Consider the following 17588-nt stretch of genomic DNA (forward strand, 5'->3'; position numbering starts at 1 on the left):
TGGGGCTGGGGCTGGGGCTGGCTACGAATAGAATCACAGCTAAGCCCTTTCAGAGGGCAGAAGAATCCTCCTCCAACCAAGCAGCATAGACAGAACCCGTCCTCATCTCGAGGCCCATGAACTCGGAAGCCAGAACCGCCCAGCAGAAGCGTGTATGAGTTTTTAGAAACGTCCAAATTCCTCCGGCCAGTAGAATCTCCCAGGCTCTGCATCTCTCTAGACGCTGGGGGGATCTAGGGGAGCCAGGGGTCAGGCTGCCTTGTCCGTGCGTTATTGGCTGCACAAGAAACATCAAACAACGCGAAACTGGCTGCGGGCATTTCTTCGGGCGGCTCTGCATCCCACCATTGGTCGACGTGCAACTCGACTTGAAACCGGGCTATCTGATGCAAAACTGGGGCTGGCTGTCCCGTATGTAGACTGGCGAAGAGCCTGAGAGCCTAAGGTTGGGGAGGGGGGAGGCAAAGACAATCAACCAAAAGACCAAGATCAACATAACTAAAGTTAGTCAAAGGACCCTGCATTTCTTCAACTCTTGAACGCGTACGTACCACGAGTTGGATGATCTACAGGGCTCCGAGTAAGAAACCCCTCACTTTACGTTACAAACATGGTTGTAGATATGTTCATCCTGAACATCCATATATAAGCGCTCATATATGTAGTAGGTATGCATGTACTTACTGTACCCTCGGGCATTCAAAACAAAAGCACCGCCGTTTACAACAAAGCATGAATCAACACTTCCGTAGGTACGTACGTACAGCGAGCGGGCCGCTTGAACTGCCAGCTCAACGACTTTGACGTATCCGTACAATCGTGGCGGTTGAGGTTACAGCGTTTCGGCTCTCTCGTCCCGCCTCGTGCAGCTGCAGCACTCGTACAGCATGGACACGACCACAAGAGACAGAGACAGAGACAGGTCAATCTCGTTCCGAAAGAGAAAAACGCTGTATCTTTGCATGTTGATCGCACACGTGTTTCAGTCAGAAAGGCTATCACTGTACTGTACTGTACTGTACTGTAATGTAATGTAATGTAATGTACTGTCCCTCCGTAATAAGAGTCTTGCACTGCTTTGATACTACGCTGCACTGTACCTGTGTGTGTGTGTGTGTGTGTGTGTGTGTGTGTGTGCTGTCTGCAAGTACAAACAACCCATTCAAGCCCTGCATTAGGTGAAATGTCAAAAAAAAAAACCATAAAATGATAAAGTGATAAAATCACTGGCTGACATGATTCATTCTCTGCGCCACTATCTAGGTACGCTACGCAGATACAGTCAGTACAGTGCCTACTTAAGATAGTCAAGTCAAGTCAAGTTGGACGGCAGAAGCAAATAATGTGAGACGCCAAGAGGAGCTGACTTGCGACACTTTGGCTCCTCTCTTTGGCCTTTCTCGTTTGTTTGTGTTTCCTTTGGCTTCGCTTCAGAGCAATTGCCTTGTAACGCAGACACAAACACAAACGAACAGCCAGCCAGCTCAGTACAGCACACTTCAAACACCCGTCGGCTAACCTTCAACCACCGGGCACATACATATTGTTGTTTCTAAGTATGTACTGTATGTACTGTATGTACGTATCTTGATCTTACCCCCAGCTGCCCGGAACAAAGAGAGAGGCCAAAGCGCTCAATTCCACGTTGTTGAAGTGGTCTGTGTGCAGTGTAAGTTGAGTTATCGCACGCACCTACAAACGATAACACTTCACGATGGAGCTGGAGGTTTATTACTAACTTAGCTTATCAGACCACTTTTCTCTTCCCTTTTCTTGTCACTATTTCAAATAAGCGCAGCCACATCCCAATCGTGAGACTCGAATTGACTTGGTGGCGCTTCACCCAGACCCAAACCCTTGGGTTTAGATCTAGAGACAAGCGAGACTGTAGCGGAAAGGAGAGGAGAGGAAAGGAGAGGATGGCGGATTGACGGGGCGTCGTTCACCACCGAGTCACATTCCTCTGCATCTCGTCACCGACCGTTTCTTTTCTTCTGTTTCCGGTTGTGCCTTAATATTTTCTATGTCGCGATGGCTTCGTATAGAGACCGATGGCGTTCGGAGAACAGCCACAGACCCCAACATCTATGGGATAAATCGTTTTGGCTGGCTAAAACTGCTAATCATTGCCAGCATAACAATGCCTCAAGAACGAGGTCTTGGCGATCCATAATATCAAACCACGGGTTCAAATCTGTCCGTTCTATGGATAGCACTATCCACAGCGGCCATCCCGCAATAGACTCATCGAGTCCTATCGGTTAATATGCAGTGACTGATGGGCCAAGAAGGACCTCCCATTTCGTGCATATGCATTCCAGGCTTCATGGACATCCCTCTCCCTCACATACGATACAATACATACAGTACAGATGCGTGTGGTGATAATCGTCAATCACCGACCTCCTTCACCTGACGCTATCAGCCAACCGTTTCATCCCTTGTCTTTGCTTATTGTCTGTCTGTCCTTGAAGATCAAACTGCCATCTGTCTCAGTCCATGCAAATAGTCCCCAGACTCTAGGCCTGAAGGAGAAGCACTAGAGCACCCCCTGCACAACATCTCTCCTGTGGGTGCTGCGAGATGCAACCACCAGGCCCTCACTGACTGATCCCGTCGGTCGGCAGACGCCACTAGCTTGGCTCGGGAGCAGCCCGTTTGAGGAATGCACAGGCACAGGTAAGAAAAGGGAAGGGTGGGCATCATCGTCAATGGCTCACGCGAGGGAGACTTTTTATCCTTACAGAGCAACACCTGATCTGATGATCACGGCCCTTCCTACATAGAACCTTGCCCTGACGGAGGAAGAAAGACTGATCAATAAACCCATTCGGGGTAGTATGAGAGCTATCAACTGAAGCCACTCGCAAAAGAAAGGCATCGATGGTCAACTCTGCATACCAACCAAGAGGCCCCCTGCACTAGAAGCAAACGCCCCCCTTGACCTTCAAGATCCCCATCGAGCTCGACCAGGATCTTCGTCCCCATTCCCATTTTTAGCCTTTCCACACCAAGACTCACTCACTCACAGCTCACAGCAGCCCTACAATACGCTATGTACGTACATATGTACATACAACTGTCGGCCCGCCGTAGATTCTTCAGCCAAGTCGAGATTGAGTTAGCTTGGTTGATTCGTCTCGCCTGCCATGAGGGCATCGAGGATCGGACGTGCAGTGATCATCTGAGTGTATCGTGAGATCTGGTGGTCTGATTGAGTTTATTTTTTTTTTCCTCAACTGACGAGGTCTCTAGTCTAACTTGACCGTTTGCATTCACTTGTTCCTGAAAGTCATGTCACTGATTAATCTAATCTACTCATCTCACCGGGCGTACTTATTGTACATACGACACAGGGAAAAACTCTTTCTCACCGCTGTTGATCTTGGTTGGAGCCATGGAATCTGCTGCAACCACTGACCGTTCACAGGGAGTCATCCATCCATCCATCCATCCATCCATCCTCTCACGATAGTCACCCACAGCTGTCCACCGTCCACTCACTAACTAACTATCAAGCCCCTAACCCCTGGCCCCTGAGGTGAGGTGACCCCTGAGCCATCCATTCATGGGCAAGCAAACACACTGAAGCCACAATCGCACGCCCCCCAAGATCCTCTCATATCTGGCTCGGCTGATTGGTCAGCCCCGCATATGTATCCCTGACGCCTGCATGTCAAAAACGCGTGGCTCTGACTCGCTGCGAAAGAGTTTTGCTCCCTCCGTGTAGTGTAGTCTGTAGATGTGGCTGAGGTCGGCTTACATACGCAGATACGTACAGACGTCTGTACGCAGAGTGACTGTGGCTCATGCTCCGGATGTAGACTGTGGCGACGCCGACACGTAGATATGTACGAGACCGGCCGGCCGACCGACCGCTTTTGGGGCCTGCAGTTCCCCGTTTTGTCTTGTCTTTTCTTCCTCCCTGCAGTCAAGGGTCAAACCGTATTATCGTTTGGCTGGTTTCGGTTTATGTAGCTATTCGCGGTATGTTTTGTGGTTGATTCTATTTGTTGGTCATGGTTGTCCCCCAATATCCATCTCGACCTTACCTTGCCCTGCCTTACCTTGTCTTGGAAACCTGATATTCATGACGGCCATCATCATTTGATCTCAAGACCCAACAAAGCCATAAACTCTCAAGGATCAGTCAGCCACTATCTCGGCCCTTTCGTGCCCTATTCCCAAGGTCTCTCCTAGTAAAAGTGGCTGCTGAGGGGTCAATGCCATCTCATGGCCTGGTCTGGGCCACTTTGTCCGCGTGGTTGGGCTAGTTTTAGGTAGTCTGCCTAGTCTGTCTAGCCTCCCTCATGCTCAGAGTTCATGCTCATGCTCATGCTCATGCCCAACATCAACACCAACACCATCCATGGCCACTGCTTTTGACGATGCGGGGAAGATAGACTAGTAGAACTGAAACTAAACTGAAAGTTACTGCCTTGAATCCATCCGTGATCGGGGGCCTCAAGATGACTCCTCATATTGCGGTGAAGACAAAGTCCAACTCGTATTCAATGCTGGATCTACACTTAGTCGATCAGTCATCAAACCACGCCAGACCAGACCATAATGATAATAGTAATCGTGTGTTAATGTTCATCCTCTTTGAGATTCTTCTTCCGTGGTCGCATCCGAAGCTTTCCTCGCTCTCGCCCTCTTCGCCCTCTTCGGCCCCGGTCAGCCCGGGCGAATCTCGAACGGAGCGGAGTTCCGGGCTGCCTCTGATTCTACCTAGGTACCTATGGCTCGGCTCAACCCGCGGGATTGGCGCTTCCCGCTGTTAAAACGCTTGACCCCCTGGTCCAGCTGCTGCTGCTGCACTGCCGCTGACGATCGCCTGAATATATAGGGTGAGAGCTACCATAAGCCAGATCTAGTATCTCAGCAGTGTAGGGATCCAAGCCTGATGCATTATGACATAGCTCAATGAGGCTTCTTAAGAGTCACGATCTTTTTATTGTTGAATTAACTACCTAGCTACCTTAGCCTTGGCCCTCGATTTCAAGATCATCATCAATGCATTGGCTGTAGAGGCTTTGTTCTCTTGGCTGCCTCCAATACCTTGCCCATCTAATGCCAACAGCAAAACGACTCCAACGTAAACAACATTAACATGCAGTATTTGAATGCAACATAGCCACAATAAATACCGGGTGTCGTTTCATGTATTTCAATACATCCTTCAATGCAGCTGAAACACGATACTCCAACATTGGATCTATCCTTCATCGCTCCTCAGGCGCTTACAGTGTATGTAAGCGCCCGTTTCACTACCCCAAACATGCCATGGGGCTTACATGATCCTGCAGAAGTAAACAAGCTACCAGAATAGAATTGCATACATATCGTATGTAGTACCGGCGGCTCTTTAATTTGACATGCCAGACGAACTACGGGCGTCTATCTGTCATGTTACGCTATGCTCCTAATAGTGAATAGACGCCCGTAGAATCTCATATAGATTGTGGTGTGGCCCTTTCATTTCTTCCATGGCAGTGCGAGAATGCCAAGATGATCCAGACCAATAAATTAATCAGAGACATACAATGCCATTGTTATCATGGTCTATTGTAATGGCCGGCTGCTAATATCGGGCCCCGTTCGTCCCGAGTCGTCGGTAAATATCCTCAAACTCTTCCGAGGAATGGAATGGGCTGTGTCACGATGGGCTACCAAATTGGCCTTTGTAAATCCTTCCAGCAGTTAGTCTTCCCCCATTTCTTATCTCACGGCCAAATGACGGTTGTTCGTCTTCTGGTCTGTGTCCAGCAAGTACATGACCCGAGAGGTCTCACAACATGGTCCCAACATTGGCCACAATGGCATGCATACACGGTCAGCCATGGTTGTTGTTTATCAATTAGATTATTCTGTCTTGGTGTGCATCTCCGGATATTAAACCGCACGCCGAGCCATATGTCTACAAAGCGCATACCAAAACCAAACCATTGTGAATGACAAGTGTGCCACCCTTGCTCAAAGAGAACCTATTTTATCATGTTGTTTTTCCGTTCGCCTTCCAAACGCCTGAAAGTCAGGCTGTTGCTTACCCGTTGCTTTTCACCTGCCCTGCTCTGCTCTGTTCTGCCACGTCAACTTCATCCCGGTCGTTGTCTCTCGTGATTGGGCAAGCCGCCAACGGCTTTCAACACAACGACCAAGTTTATCACGCATATTGTTGGTCATCATAAACATTACTGGTGAGCCTCGTGAGTGGCCAATCAATAAACGAGGTCAAGCTAGGCCAGGCGAGTCAATGTCTGTTTTGTTTGTTTGTCGCCCAAGTGGGCGGATAATCACTGCCGCGATATTGCTTGTGCATTGCTGCTGTTGCCATATCAATGCCATACTTCTCCTTGGCCTAGGAGAAGCGCCAACAGTATCTCAGAAAGAGAGAATAGTTGGTCCCGCTCGTCATTCGGCGGTGGAATTTTAGTGCCTCTGCATCTGCATCTGCATCTGCATCATCTGGTATGGAGCTCCATATCCCATCTAGTGATAGTATCCATTTGCCTGAGCGGATGCTTGCTCTTGTGCTAGGAGAGGTTCGAAGTAGGGGTGATTGTAGGCAGCCTTGGCTGAAATACGCCCAGCAGGGTCGTACACCAACAGCATCTCAAGCAATTCAAGTCCATGGGCATCGAGGTCCTTGCAAAGGTCCTTGCTGTAGTCGCGCTGCCACTTGGGGAAGGATGCCTTGAAGTCAGGGTAGGAAGTGACGCCAGGCCAGTTCTCTTCAGTGGGGGTGCCGAGGATGCTATTTGATTGTCAGCGAGAGGAAATCCGAAGCTCTATACAATATTGGTACTTACCGGAAGATCTTGAAGATCTCATCGATTTCAGAGTCACCGGGGAAGAGGGGCTTTCTTGTACACATTTCGGCAAAGATACAGCCAACGGACCACATATCGACACCAGTCGAGTATTGACGCCCTCCTAAGAGAATTTCAGGGGCTCGGTACCACAGGGTAACGACTTCGTGGGTGTAGGTGCGCAGAGGCACGCCAAAGGCACGGGCAAGACCGAAATCAGCGAGCTTGAGGTTACCCTCCTTGTCGATCAGGAGGTTCTGGGGCTTGAGATCGCGGTGGAGAACACGGTGGGAGTGGCAGTACTTGATACCGTCACAAAGCTGGAACATGAACTTTCGAACAACCATGTCGCCCAGGCCAAGATGCTGCAAGTGAGGGGATGAACCCTCGGGCAGGGCCTTGCCTCGACCGCCATCGCTCACGGGGAGAGACTCCATGTATTTCTTGAGATCGAGGTCGAGAAACTCAAAGACGAGGTACAGCTTATGACCATCGGCATGGACGATATTGAACAGACGAACAATGTTGGGATCTCGCATCTCCTTGAGGAGAGAGATTTCGCGGATGGCGGTACTGGGGACACCTTCATCTTCAGCTTCGAGGCGGATCTTCTTCAGGGCGACAATTCGACCGCCATTGGCAAGGTCTCGAGCTTTATAGACAACACCGTAGGTACCTGGAAAGTGTCAGCGTTGGGTTTTCGGGAGGGCGAAGCCGGTGGCGTGAAGATTACAGGGCAAGCATCACAAGGCTTGCCTATCTGTACAGTAAGTACACGTACCTTCGCCAATCTTTTCCAGCTTTTGGTAGTTCTCCATGGTCGGTGATATGTCCCTGTACCAGTTTCGCGAAGAAGGAGAGGCAGATCGAAAGTCGGATTGAAGAAAGGATGAAACGCGCGAGTCGCTTCTAGAGGAACTAAGCGAGAGACACTGCGTCGGCGGCGTTGACGGTGCTAGCTGAAGGTTCAAGCTCGAGGTGCGGTGGGGTAGATCAGAGTAAGGCAAGCAAGGTACAAGGATCGGTGTGAGTGTGCGTTGTGTCTCCTTTCGTTATGCGATCGTTATGAGATTGATAGATAGATGCGTGGAACAAGTCCAGACTCGAGTTGCTCCGACAGCAAAGAAAATGTCTTATCTCCTCGTCCTTTTCCTTGGTCTCCTTGTTCGTCGGTGACCTTTTGGAAGAGAGGCTCTACCGGTCGATGGTGGGGGAGGGAGAAGAGAGCAAGGCGGGGGACGTAGTTGGACGAAGAAAAAGGGTCCAGCCAGCTACGAACTACTAAACTCAAGGTACCTACACCTGGAAATGAACAGCTAGGTACAGCAAAAGATTCAACGCTAGCCAATGCAAGGGATTTTTGAATGGCGTTTTGAAGAATATTCGTATTCTTGATAGAGAGAATGGCCAAAAGAATGGTGATGCTGATGGCGGCGTTGCTGCTGGGATTTGGGTTTGTGGGGGGCGTTGTGAAAGTCCCTGAGATGATGAGATCTCTCTCGCGATGGAGGATGAAATGAAATTACCCTGTCTTGTGTTTACTTTGGACGAGAAGGGACTGGGCTTGTTTAGGTAGTTTGGGAGTAGTTTGGCGCGTCAACAATGCATGGAATCTTATGGAGTACTCACGTATCATTCAGTGCAGTGGCAGCACAGCGCGATTCTTATGGGTAACTCAGGTCACTAAAAACCAGGAACCTTCAGAGGGCACCCCACCTAGGTATGTAACAGCACGACAGCAGCTGGAGTCATGGATCCAATAGCGCATCCATCGCTGAGTGCAATTAGGTACATCCAATATCCTTCCTCTCTCCCATTCATGGTTGTCTCGGGGAGGCGGGCGATTTGAGGCTGACTGACTGACTGATGAAATACTCTACGCGTCTTGGTCGCGTTCCAATCTCTTTGTCTCTGTCTTTTCTTTGTCTTTGAACACTCCCGAGACAGATCCAGAGACAAAGAGTGACGTTGTTCGGAATGACCATAGTTAAGAAGATATTAATTACGGAGCATAACTCTCACTCGCAGTCAGGAATTCCGCCAACTCATAGATATATTGATTGCAGAAGTCCTGACTCAAGTTGACTTACTTCTCACCCCTAGTTCCCAGTCTTGCAAAAGTCAAAGTCTCGAATATCATATTCACCCAGCAACAAGTAATAGGTTACACCCACCCCCTAAAAAAAGCCTTTAGTTGAACAACGTAAGAATATACTTGGTCATAGAGGAAACACAACTCTCTATATGAAATTGCTTCAATATCATCTACAGCAAACGTACATGTGAGAAGCAAAAAGATCAATTCGACGCAGGCCTGATTCGAACAGACGCCTCCGAAGAGAATAGATTTCTAGTCTATCGCATTAGACCACTCTGCCACTGCGCCTTAGCGAATTGATAAGGGTCAAGAACTCCCTGGCAATTATAGAGCTACTACAACCACAGAAAGGCGAGACCAGAGACACAAGAAGCAGTACTCATGGACGACGGTTGACATATATGATACAATTCGTAACTATATATGGGGCTTTGTTCATGCGGAAACCATGCTTGAGTTTATTCAAGCTTAAAATCACTGTGTTTAAACGTCTAGTTGCTGAGCCAATTGGATTGCATCATGTATCCATTCAGTTGCTATATCAAAACCTTCGCATCAAGCACGGTGGCCTCAAATGGCACTGCAGCCGCGAAATCTAAGGTAGGTATATCTTTATTGTATGGTTACGGTCATTTGCTCATTGTCGGTTTATAACAGCCCGATACTAGAGGGTGAGATAATTGGCCAGGAGAGCCATGGCAAAGGTTTGAATCACTTGTCAACAGCTGATGAACCGAAATACTCCTTTCCTCCCGTCAAGAATCTTACAGTCTACAGATACTAAGCCTACCTAGGCTGCAAAAGCTCGGCAAATTAGGGACCAATATTGATTTCCCATCGATATTAATGTCCAGAGACGTGTCTCGGGCCCTCCAGGGTAAGGGTTTCGTCTTGGATTCAACACGTTAGAATCTCAATGGTATCGAAGATATGCATCTATGTGTGGTAAGACGGTTCTACTCGAAAGATGATAAGATATTAGCCTGCGTTTCAATGCCATCCATATACCGCGATAGCTCATGGTGCATACTTGTGGCAACTAGCAACTACTGTTGTTGTGAGCCTATAGGGACGACGTCAGATGTTGAGCGATTACACCGGCGAAGAAGTGATACGATATAGGCCTGGGATGCAATGATGTAGAGGGAATGATAGAATGACACGTTAAACACGAGATTCCCCAACCTCGCAAACATAAGTGCCCAGCATATCTAGACTTAAATTTTGCTATATCTCTGGAGCAACCCAAAGTATGGAGCATAGCAACACTCACCTTCTGCCATCAATATCCATCCACCAAAGCAGAAACTTGAGCGATGTGGCCCAAGAATATCGATCTTGCGAATTGCCCTTGGTTTCACTTTCAGGGCACCGTGTCTTGCCAACCTATAATCCTCTAGCAACCGTAAATGCACATCACGAAGTCTCCTTTCTCCTCAGGTCTAAGATTCTTGCCAAATTTAACGTCCCCTTGGCTCCCCAACCTGCCGGCCCAGCATCTACATCAGGTCGAAGATTCATATACCACGTCCAAGCTCGTTTATCCAACTCATCACGGCTCAGAATACCAGCCCAACTGGCAAATAACAAGCGTAGGGCACCCAGCACACGGCCCAGATTCTCTTGCTTCTCCTCGTTGGCTGCTGTAACAGTCTTCTTTCCGCTGTCGTCTGCTGGCGCGAAAGCTCGAAGGATGTAATTTCGTGCACCCTCCGGTCGATGGATAGGCATGCCAACCGTTGATGTTGACGGACTCTTGTCTTCAAGATTCAGCGCCCAAACTGGCTCGCCGTTCAAACTTGATGTACGCTTTTGAGACGACAAGGCATCGTTGAGACATTCTTTCATGAGACGCCAGCGATCCGGCCCAAGCATGATGCCGCCATACCATCTCGTAAGCACAACCAACGTATTGCTGATATCGAGATCGCGTAGTTGTTGGAGCAAGAAGGTTCCGCAACCAGACTCACCATCGTCGAACGATGCTTCTTGCTTCAGGGGCGAATTACCAAAGCTAGTTCGGATCGCCCAAGCATTGTGAGTTGCAGTTTCCAGCTCCGGCTTCTCAGCCATCAATGATTTGAAAACTGCCGGACGCGTCGCAGGTGACGTTATAGGTATAGCATGAGCTATAAATACCGACCCTCTTGATGTCAGCTTCTGACTTGCAGTCCAGCCTCTTGTATTTGGTTGACTCCCCTGAAGGGTAACTGATGAAGCGTTGGATGATGCTGGTTGAGAAGATCCTGACCAAGTGTAGCCGCTTCTCTTCAAAACCGGAATAGGTCGGTTCATGATCGTGATCTTCGGTTGACCTTCAGGGGCTTTCTCCTCCCCTCCTGGGGGCGCCTTTTCAATACCTATGCTGATGGCTTTTGTTCGTGAGTTGGCACTCACCACTGCTTGTGCGAGACTCAATCGACTACTTAGGGGCTGTTCTGGCATAGTGTACCTCAACAGCTCAACAGCAAAGGCCAAAAACAAGGGCGCTCTGTTTGTGAGAATGGTGGTGTTTCGGATGATGTCTTCATCCTCCTCCAGTGGCAATTCGAAAGAAGCCTCGAGATCGTCCCCGGACATGGAGCCATAATCTAGATCTCGTCTATGTGTCTCCAGTTTTGGTTTCTTTACTTCAGCGGGAGCCGCGCCATCTTCTGCTCCACGCTTCGTTCCTGATTTCTTCTCATGGTTCTTGCATGCTGTGTGAAGACTCTTTGCTGCCTTTGCATCGCCACTGAGCGCTTCCTCAACTGTGGCCAAGGGCGCATCTGCGATTTGTGCTATACTATTGCAGACGCGTTAGTAGCAGGATATTAGTTGGCTACACAATTCATATGTACCTTCGCAGATTCTTTGATTGTAGAGCCTTCACCTGTCCCATTGCTGCCATCATGGACATTTTACGCGCCGTGAGGAGGCGTATAAGTTCCTGGAGGTCATTTTGCGTCGCCATATCATTTAAGGGGTATCAGAGGCGAATGAGAAACAAAGGACAGTTCTGTGATTTGTGATATTGTGGTGCTTGTCTTGAATACTCAAGTATCGAGACAATGTTGTTTTAAGTCGTAAGTCCTCTTTCACGAGGCAGTTAACATTCCGCAATAAGATGAATGAGTGAGTGAGTGAGTGAGTGCCTGGCCTGGCCTGGCGAGATCTAACCCACTAAACTTAGCCCAGCCTTTGGATCCGCTTCGGTCCACGAAACCCTTGTCTTAGCTTTTAGGTCTTTTCATCTGCTTTCCACATGCAAAATCAGACAATTCAGATTCCCTCAGAACACCAATAACCGCTTCAATTCCATGGAAAATTCGTCATTATGATCTCTCCGACTCGAGGCCTCGTCATGAGAGCCTGTCGTATCCAGCGCCGTTTCGCGAGCTCTACTCCTCGAACTCCCCGCCCTAATATAAAAACCCCAACGTCTCGCCCTCCACCCAAGATCTCAAAAACCTACAAACCGTAACGCCTCCTCAATACATGCGATACCAGATCGATCATACTGATACAGCACGCCCAGAAAGCCTCAGCCTCCTCCATTCACCTCAGATTCGTCGACTTCGGCAACCCCTGCACAAGCCGAAACCCTCCGCGATCTCTGGGCATCGACATGGCTCCCTCTGACAGGCGCAGCCCTTCTCGCCGGTGCCCTCGGCTTCTACATCTTCGGAACAGCTGCCGCATCATTCAAAGCGACGCCCTGCAGCTGCACCGGCGAACATTCCACGCCGACCGGCCGACCGCCGGCTCTCGATGGCGACAATGCAGAGCAGTTCGACAAGGAGCTGGCTCTTCCTGAGTGGTGGATGGGTATCACAAAGCTACGGAAGCGCATAGCGGAGCGTGCAAACGGACATGTGCTGGAGTTAGCAATGGGCACAGGGCGAAACTTGGAGTACTTCGACTGGGAGCCATTGACCCTGCGTGCAGAGGGTAAGGCTGGTGGTGCCAGACTACCAAAGGGCGTGGTGTCGTTTACCGGTCTCGATATTTCGGTTGATATGATGGATGTTGCTCGAAAGCGACTCGTCAAGACTGTTCCGCCCATGGAGAACTCTGCTCCCATCGTCCGCGCATCTACCATGGCCGATCACACCGGAGGTCAACTCTCGTATCTCGATTCCCAGCTCCGATTAATTCACTCCGACGCTCACCACCCGATTCCCGGTCCCGCGACTCCCACGACGACGAAATACGATACAGTTATACAGACCTTCGGTTTATGTTCAGTGTCAGACCCCGTCGCTGTAGTCAATAATTTGGCCAAGGTTGTAAAGCCAGGGTCAGGCCGTATCATTCTGCTCGAACATGGCAAGGGTTGGTACGGTATTGTCAACGGACTACTCGATAAGAATGCCGGCAAACATTTCGAAAAGTATGGATGTTGGTGGAATCGCGACATCGAGGGCTTAGTCGAAGAGGCCGTCGCTAAAACACCAGGCCTTGAAATCATCAAGGTCGAGCGGCCCAACATAATGCAAATGGGCACATTGGTTTGGGTCGAGTTGAAGGTCAACGACAAAGCCTCATGACGACTCAACACATGACATAATGCAAATGATTGATATGAAAGGAATGAGATGGGTTGTAGAATATAGGGAGACGTATGTACAGTATTCAGAAAGTCGAAGCACTATGAGCGGCATTGCATTTTTAGATCCCCAGCTTCCGCATCCTTTTTTGACGCCAAATTATCAAAACCATGGGATGCTATGATCCCTTTTCCAGGTATTCCAATCCCGGTCCGAACCAAAATCAAACCAAAACACCAAACTTGTCTAAATCTACAGGTACTTCCACAGGCGCCCCTCCATGCAATTAGTATATAAGTATGTCGTATATCCGTCGTCGCAGACATGACGGAATCAAATCATCTCAGTCGTCTCCACATGACCCCTTGCGCCTGCTCAGAGAAGTCGCAATTGCTTAGCACGTATCGAGTAAACAATCAAGCTCATCAATTTCGATGCTCTCAGCGCCGCGGTCCCATTCCATGAGCTTGCTAAACTTTAGCCAGCTCTCACCATCGTCCTCTTTTCGCAGACTAGATGTCGTGTTTGACATGGAGCTAGGCTTCACCGCGGGGCTGGTAAGGAGGGCATTTGAGGTGAAGATGCGATGGTCGCCGAACCAGAAGTCGTCGCGGTACCCATACTCTGAAGTGTGGGTGGTGCGATCGGCGGACTCAGCAACAGGGGTGTCCTCGGCGAACTTGCGTTTCTGCAAGAAGTCGGCCGTCTGTGTAAACTCCCGCTCATCTTTTTCCAGAGGCGGTGAGTTGTGACGGCTGTTGCGACGGTTTGGCACGTAGCGGTGATGAGAGGGAAGAGAGCCGATGGGAGTCAGAGGCATGATAACATCGTCGTCACCTTCCTCAAATCCATGGTCAGAAAGGTCAACCTCGGGCGATGGGCTGAGCTCCCGCCGGCGAGTATCGTCATCGGAGCCGGAATCATCCGTCAGAGACACCGAAGGAGTTTCGAGGGCGGCATGAGCAGAAACTGTGGAGTTGGGTTCGGGAATGGGCTGACGAGGGCAGGTGGTGAGGAAATAATAGGTCCTTCGAGGGTGGACGCTCTCAAGTTCCTTGGCGAGAGGGCATGGTTTTGTGTCACTCCAGCATTGTCGCTTAGCATATGAGGCCAGCCTTGAAGAGATGATTGCGCAAGGGTTGGCAGAACTGGGATTGGAATGTTAGCGCACGGAGCTGAGGGGTTGTAGGGGATAGCCGGTGGCTCAAACTTACTGTTGAACAGAGGTAAGACGTTGTGCCAGAACGGTAGCAAGCTCCTTGACGAGGTGAGGGCGGTTTCCAGTTGACTGTAGTTGAACAATAACTGCCTCGACAATGTCGTCGTTGATCGTCTCGAAGTCAATGGCGGACTGGTTTGTATCAAGGTCGAGGCTTGAGCCTGGGGTAGGTGAAGGAGGAGGTGTCTGCTCAATGGCAATGTCGTCGGAATGCGATCGCTTCTGTCGCTTACTGGGATGCGCTTCGGGGGCCTCGGAGCCAGAAGAGGACGGTGACAAGGCGGATGAAGCAGCACTTGATGAAGACGAAGAAGACGATCTTGAAGCGTTCTTGGAAGCAGCAGCAGCAGCTCGAGCAGCATGTGTCATTGGGACGTGAATCCCAAGACTGGGTAAAGAAAGCGACTTTCGGCGCGTGTTGTAAGGCATGGCGATTGTGTTGAAGCGAGACGAGAGATGATAATGGACAAGAGTCGAGCTGTCTACAGGATGATGGACTGTCGACTTGGGAGAAAGGTCAAGGTCACCAGAACTTCGCAGAGCAATTGTACGTAGTAACCTCAAGTGTTGAAACAGATCCAAGAGATCTATAAGGGTCTACTGTATTGATTGATCTAGCGAGGGCACGGCAACAGACAAACTGGTGATGCAGTTTATGGTGCACAGGCAGCAAGGCAAGGCAAGGTATGGGAAGATGATGGATGGATGGATAGATGAAGGAGGAGGAGGAGGGAGAGATAGATAGTTGAAGGGGGTGGTGGGAGTGTTTGGTTTGTTATTGAGACGAGTGGGTTTACTTAGATTTAGACTGGAGAGTTGAAGCCGAGGGTGGAGGCGGTCTACGGATGGATGTTGACGACACAGACAGAGCAGGAAGGAGCAAAGACAACGGGACGCAGGCAAGAGCAAGGGAGCAACGATGGCAACCACGAGGAAGGGGATTACCTAGTACAAGTAGATGGGGGGCAAAGGTGGGCGAAGAGGGACTGCAGGTGCAGGTGTAGGTGGTGCTGGGGAAGGTACCGCACCTCAGAAACGGGGAGCTAGCTCGGAAGGGACTTTTCAATGATTCAATTCTTGTAAGCTGATAGGTCCGGAGACAAGCATCTTGTCTCCATCGACTGACTTCACTTACAAAAGAAGGAGCGATTATCCTTAGGATGACGGGAAAGAATGGCGCTTGGTGTTGGGCCTGCCACACTTTTTTTTTTTTTTTTCGCAGACGCAGCGGAAAGAGCACGAGAGCTTGAACTTTTTTTCTTTTTTTTTCACGTTTCAGCCAAACTCGATTGGTCAAGACTGGCGTGCATGGCTGCCGAGAAGTGGATCGCGCTAAATATCGGTGGGTCAAGCAACTGTGGGTATCTGGGAGCATCCTTGTAATTCATGTCTCCAGCCGCAAGACCCAAATGTGAAAAACGACCGACCCCAACTGACAACACTTTTTTTTTCATCATTGCTTTTGCTTGGGTGGTATTGGTATTCTGGATGTGAGGGAGGGGTTCTGTAAGCATAAAGTGTTGGCTGGTATGCAACTGGATAGAATGATGACTCTTAAGCAGGCAGCAAGCAGCCATTTCAGCCTTTTGTACCAATAACCAACGATTGCACATGCTGGCTGTACTGTACTTAAGGTATCGATGATGTCCTACACCAAGAGGCAACGGAACTTACGCAACCAAGCAGGCAAAGAGCATTGCAATGCTCGGAGACCTTAATCATCGAACTTACTCTGTAGAGTTTAGCCATCTTGACTCGTCAACGTCTTCTGTTTCTTTTCTGTTTTTGGTCTAGCTGCATTGCGGCGACTGTAATTGGGCCACTGTAACAGCCTCCTCTCACTAATACATAGGTAGCCTCGCCTCGTTGATGATGGAATGATGGACTCTTGTTTTTCCGCCTCATCCGCGGTTTTTTTGGGACCCGGGCCACTTCGGGTCGATGTTTGTTAGTTGGTTTAGTGCGTTCTCGGAGGACCCTGAAATCTTTTTTTGGGGAACGCCCGAGAATGACCGTGGATTTGAGCTCAGGTATCGACAGGCATTGCATTGGATTGGATGGCTAATACCTTGAACTGCGTGTCAAGACATACCCTGGACCGCGACCTTTTTTTTCCCCTACACATCACACCGCATCTGCAACTGCATCAGACTGCATCAAGACTGCATCAAGACTGCACCAAGACTGCATACATGTTTGCTTCGTGCAACCATATTCTTACACCGCATTCTCTCTCGACGCGCTTATGCTGTACGAGACAATCAATCAATGCCTAGCAAGCGTTAATAAATAATCGGAAAAGAGGCCCGGTGTAATTTCAAATCTCGTCCTCGGTACTATACATACAGAATATGTACAGTAGAGCAAGTTACGTACCCATATTGAAGTCAATGGAGATGACGAGTGGGCCGAATCATCAAAGAGTCTGCCCAAGACCGTGGCGAGGCCCTCTTTTGAATCTCGAACCCCTGGTCTGGCTCCTTGAGTCGACTCCATTGAGTCCATTCATCCGTCGCCCATGGCAATTCAACAAGTGACCTATTTCCTAAAATTGACGGTAATAACTGTGCCTGAGGCCGAGTCCACGGCTAGCAAGCAAACGATGTGTAAGTTACATGACACTGCACTCTTCAATGGTAAGGTACTCCGTACATACATACAGTATTGGACTCGGCAGCCAATAGCGACATTTCTATTTCATCATCTCTCTTTTGCTCATGATACATGTAGTGAGTGGGTTTCACTTCGCCGTCCCCGGCCGAGGCTTTCTTTCTCAGAGTCTCGTCTTTTTGTAGGTGATTGAGAACAGAAAATGTTACGCAGCAATACGAAGTCCGAATTTTGCTTTATTTGTCACAATACCATGTTCACTACCTTATGTATACCATTGATCTTGATTACCGATGTTCGATTGCGATATCCTGCCCTTG

The 17588-nt window shown here is 49.3% G+C and overlaps 4 protein-coding genes and 1 non-coding gene across 5 annotated transcripts; 1 reads left to right on the forward strand and 4 right to left on the reverse strand.

Annotated features, from left to right (window-relative positions):
* Positions 1-6492: 6492 nt before the first annotated feature.
* On the reverse strand, positions 6493-7630 carry CDC2_1 (Cell division control protein 2; the record flags this gene model as incomplete). Its single annotated transcript, XM_044826101.1, has 3 exons — positions 6493-6757; positions 6813-7488; positions 7594-7630. The coding sequence occupies 3 exons, from the start codon at positions 7628-7630 to the stop codon at positions 6493-6495; spliced, it is 978 nt and encodes a 325-aa protein (XP_044679018.1).
* Positions 7631-9116: 1486 nt separating this feature from the next.
* On the reverse strand, positions 9117-9198 carry J7337_008484. Its single transcript has one exon. It is a non-coding gene; the product is annotated as a tRNA-Ser (tRNA).
* Positions 9199-10326: 1128 nt separating this feature from the next.
* On the reverse strand, positions 10327-11800 carry J7337_008485 (uncharacterized protein; the record flags this gene model as incomplete). Its single annotated transcript, XM_044826102.1, has 2 exons — positions 10327-11695; positions 11751-11800. 2 exons carry the CDS (start codon positions 11798-11800, stop codon positions 10327-10329), a joined length of 1419 nt encoding a protein of 472 aa, XP_044679019.1.
* A 426-nt stretch (positions 11801-12226) lies between these two features.
* Positions 12227-13439, forward strand: J7337_008486 (uncharacterized protein; the record flags this gene model as incomplete). Its single annotated transcript, XM_044826103.1, has 2 exons — positions 12227-12369; positions 12428-13439. 2 exons carry the CDS (start codon positions 12227-12229, stop codon positions 13437-13439), a joined length of 1155 nt encoding a protein of 384 aa, XP_044679020.1.
* Positions 13440-13833: 394 nt separating this feature from the next.
* On the reverse strand, positions 13834-15087 carry J7337_008487 (uncharacterized protein; the record flags this gene model as incomplete). The annotated part of the gene is made up of 2 exons (XM_044826104.1): positions 13834-14587; positions 14654-15087. The coding sequence occupies 2 exons, from the start codon at positions 15085-15087 to the stop codon at positions 13834-13836; spliced, it is 1188 nt and encodes a 395-aa protein (XP_044679021.1).
* Between the last annotated feature and the right edge of the window lie 2501 nt (positions 15088-17588).

The sequence above is a fragment of the Fusarium musae genome, chromosome 6, assembly GCF_019915245.1.
Source record: "Fusarium musae strain F31 chromosome 6, whole genome shotgun sequence".
NCBI classification, from domain to species: domain Eukaryota; kingdom Fungi; phylum Ascomycota; class Sordariomycetes; order Hypocreales; family Nectriaceae; genus Fusarium; species Fusarium musae.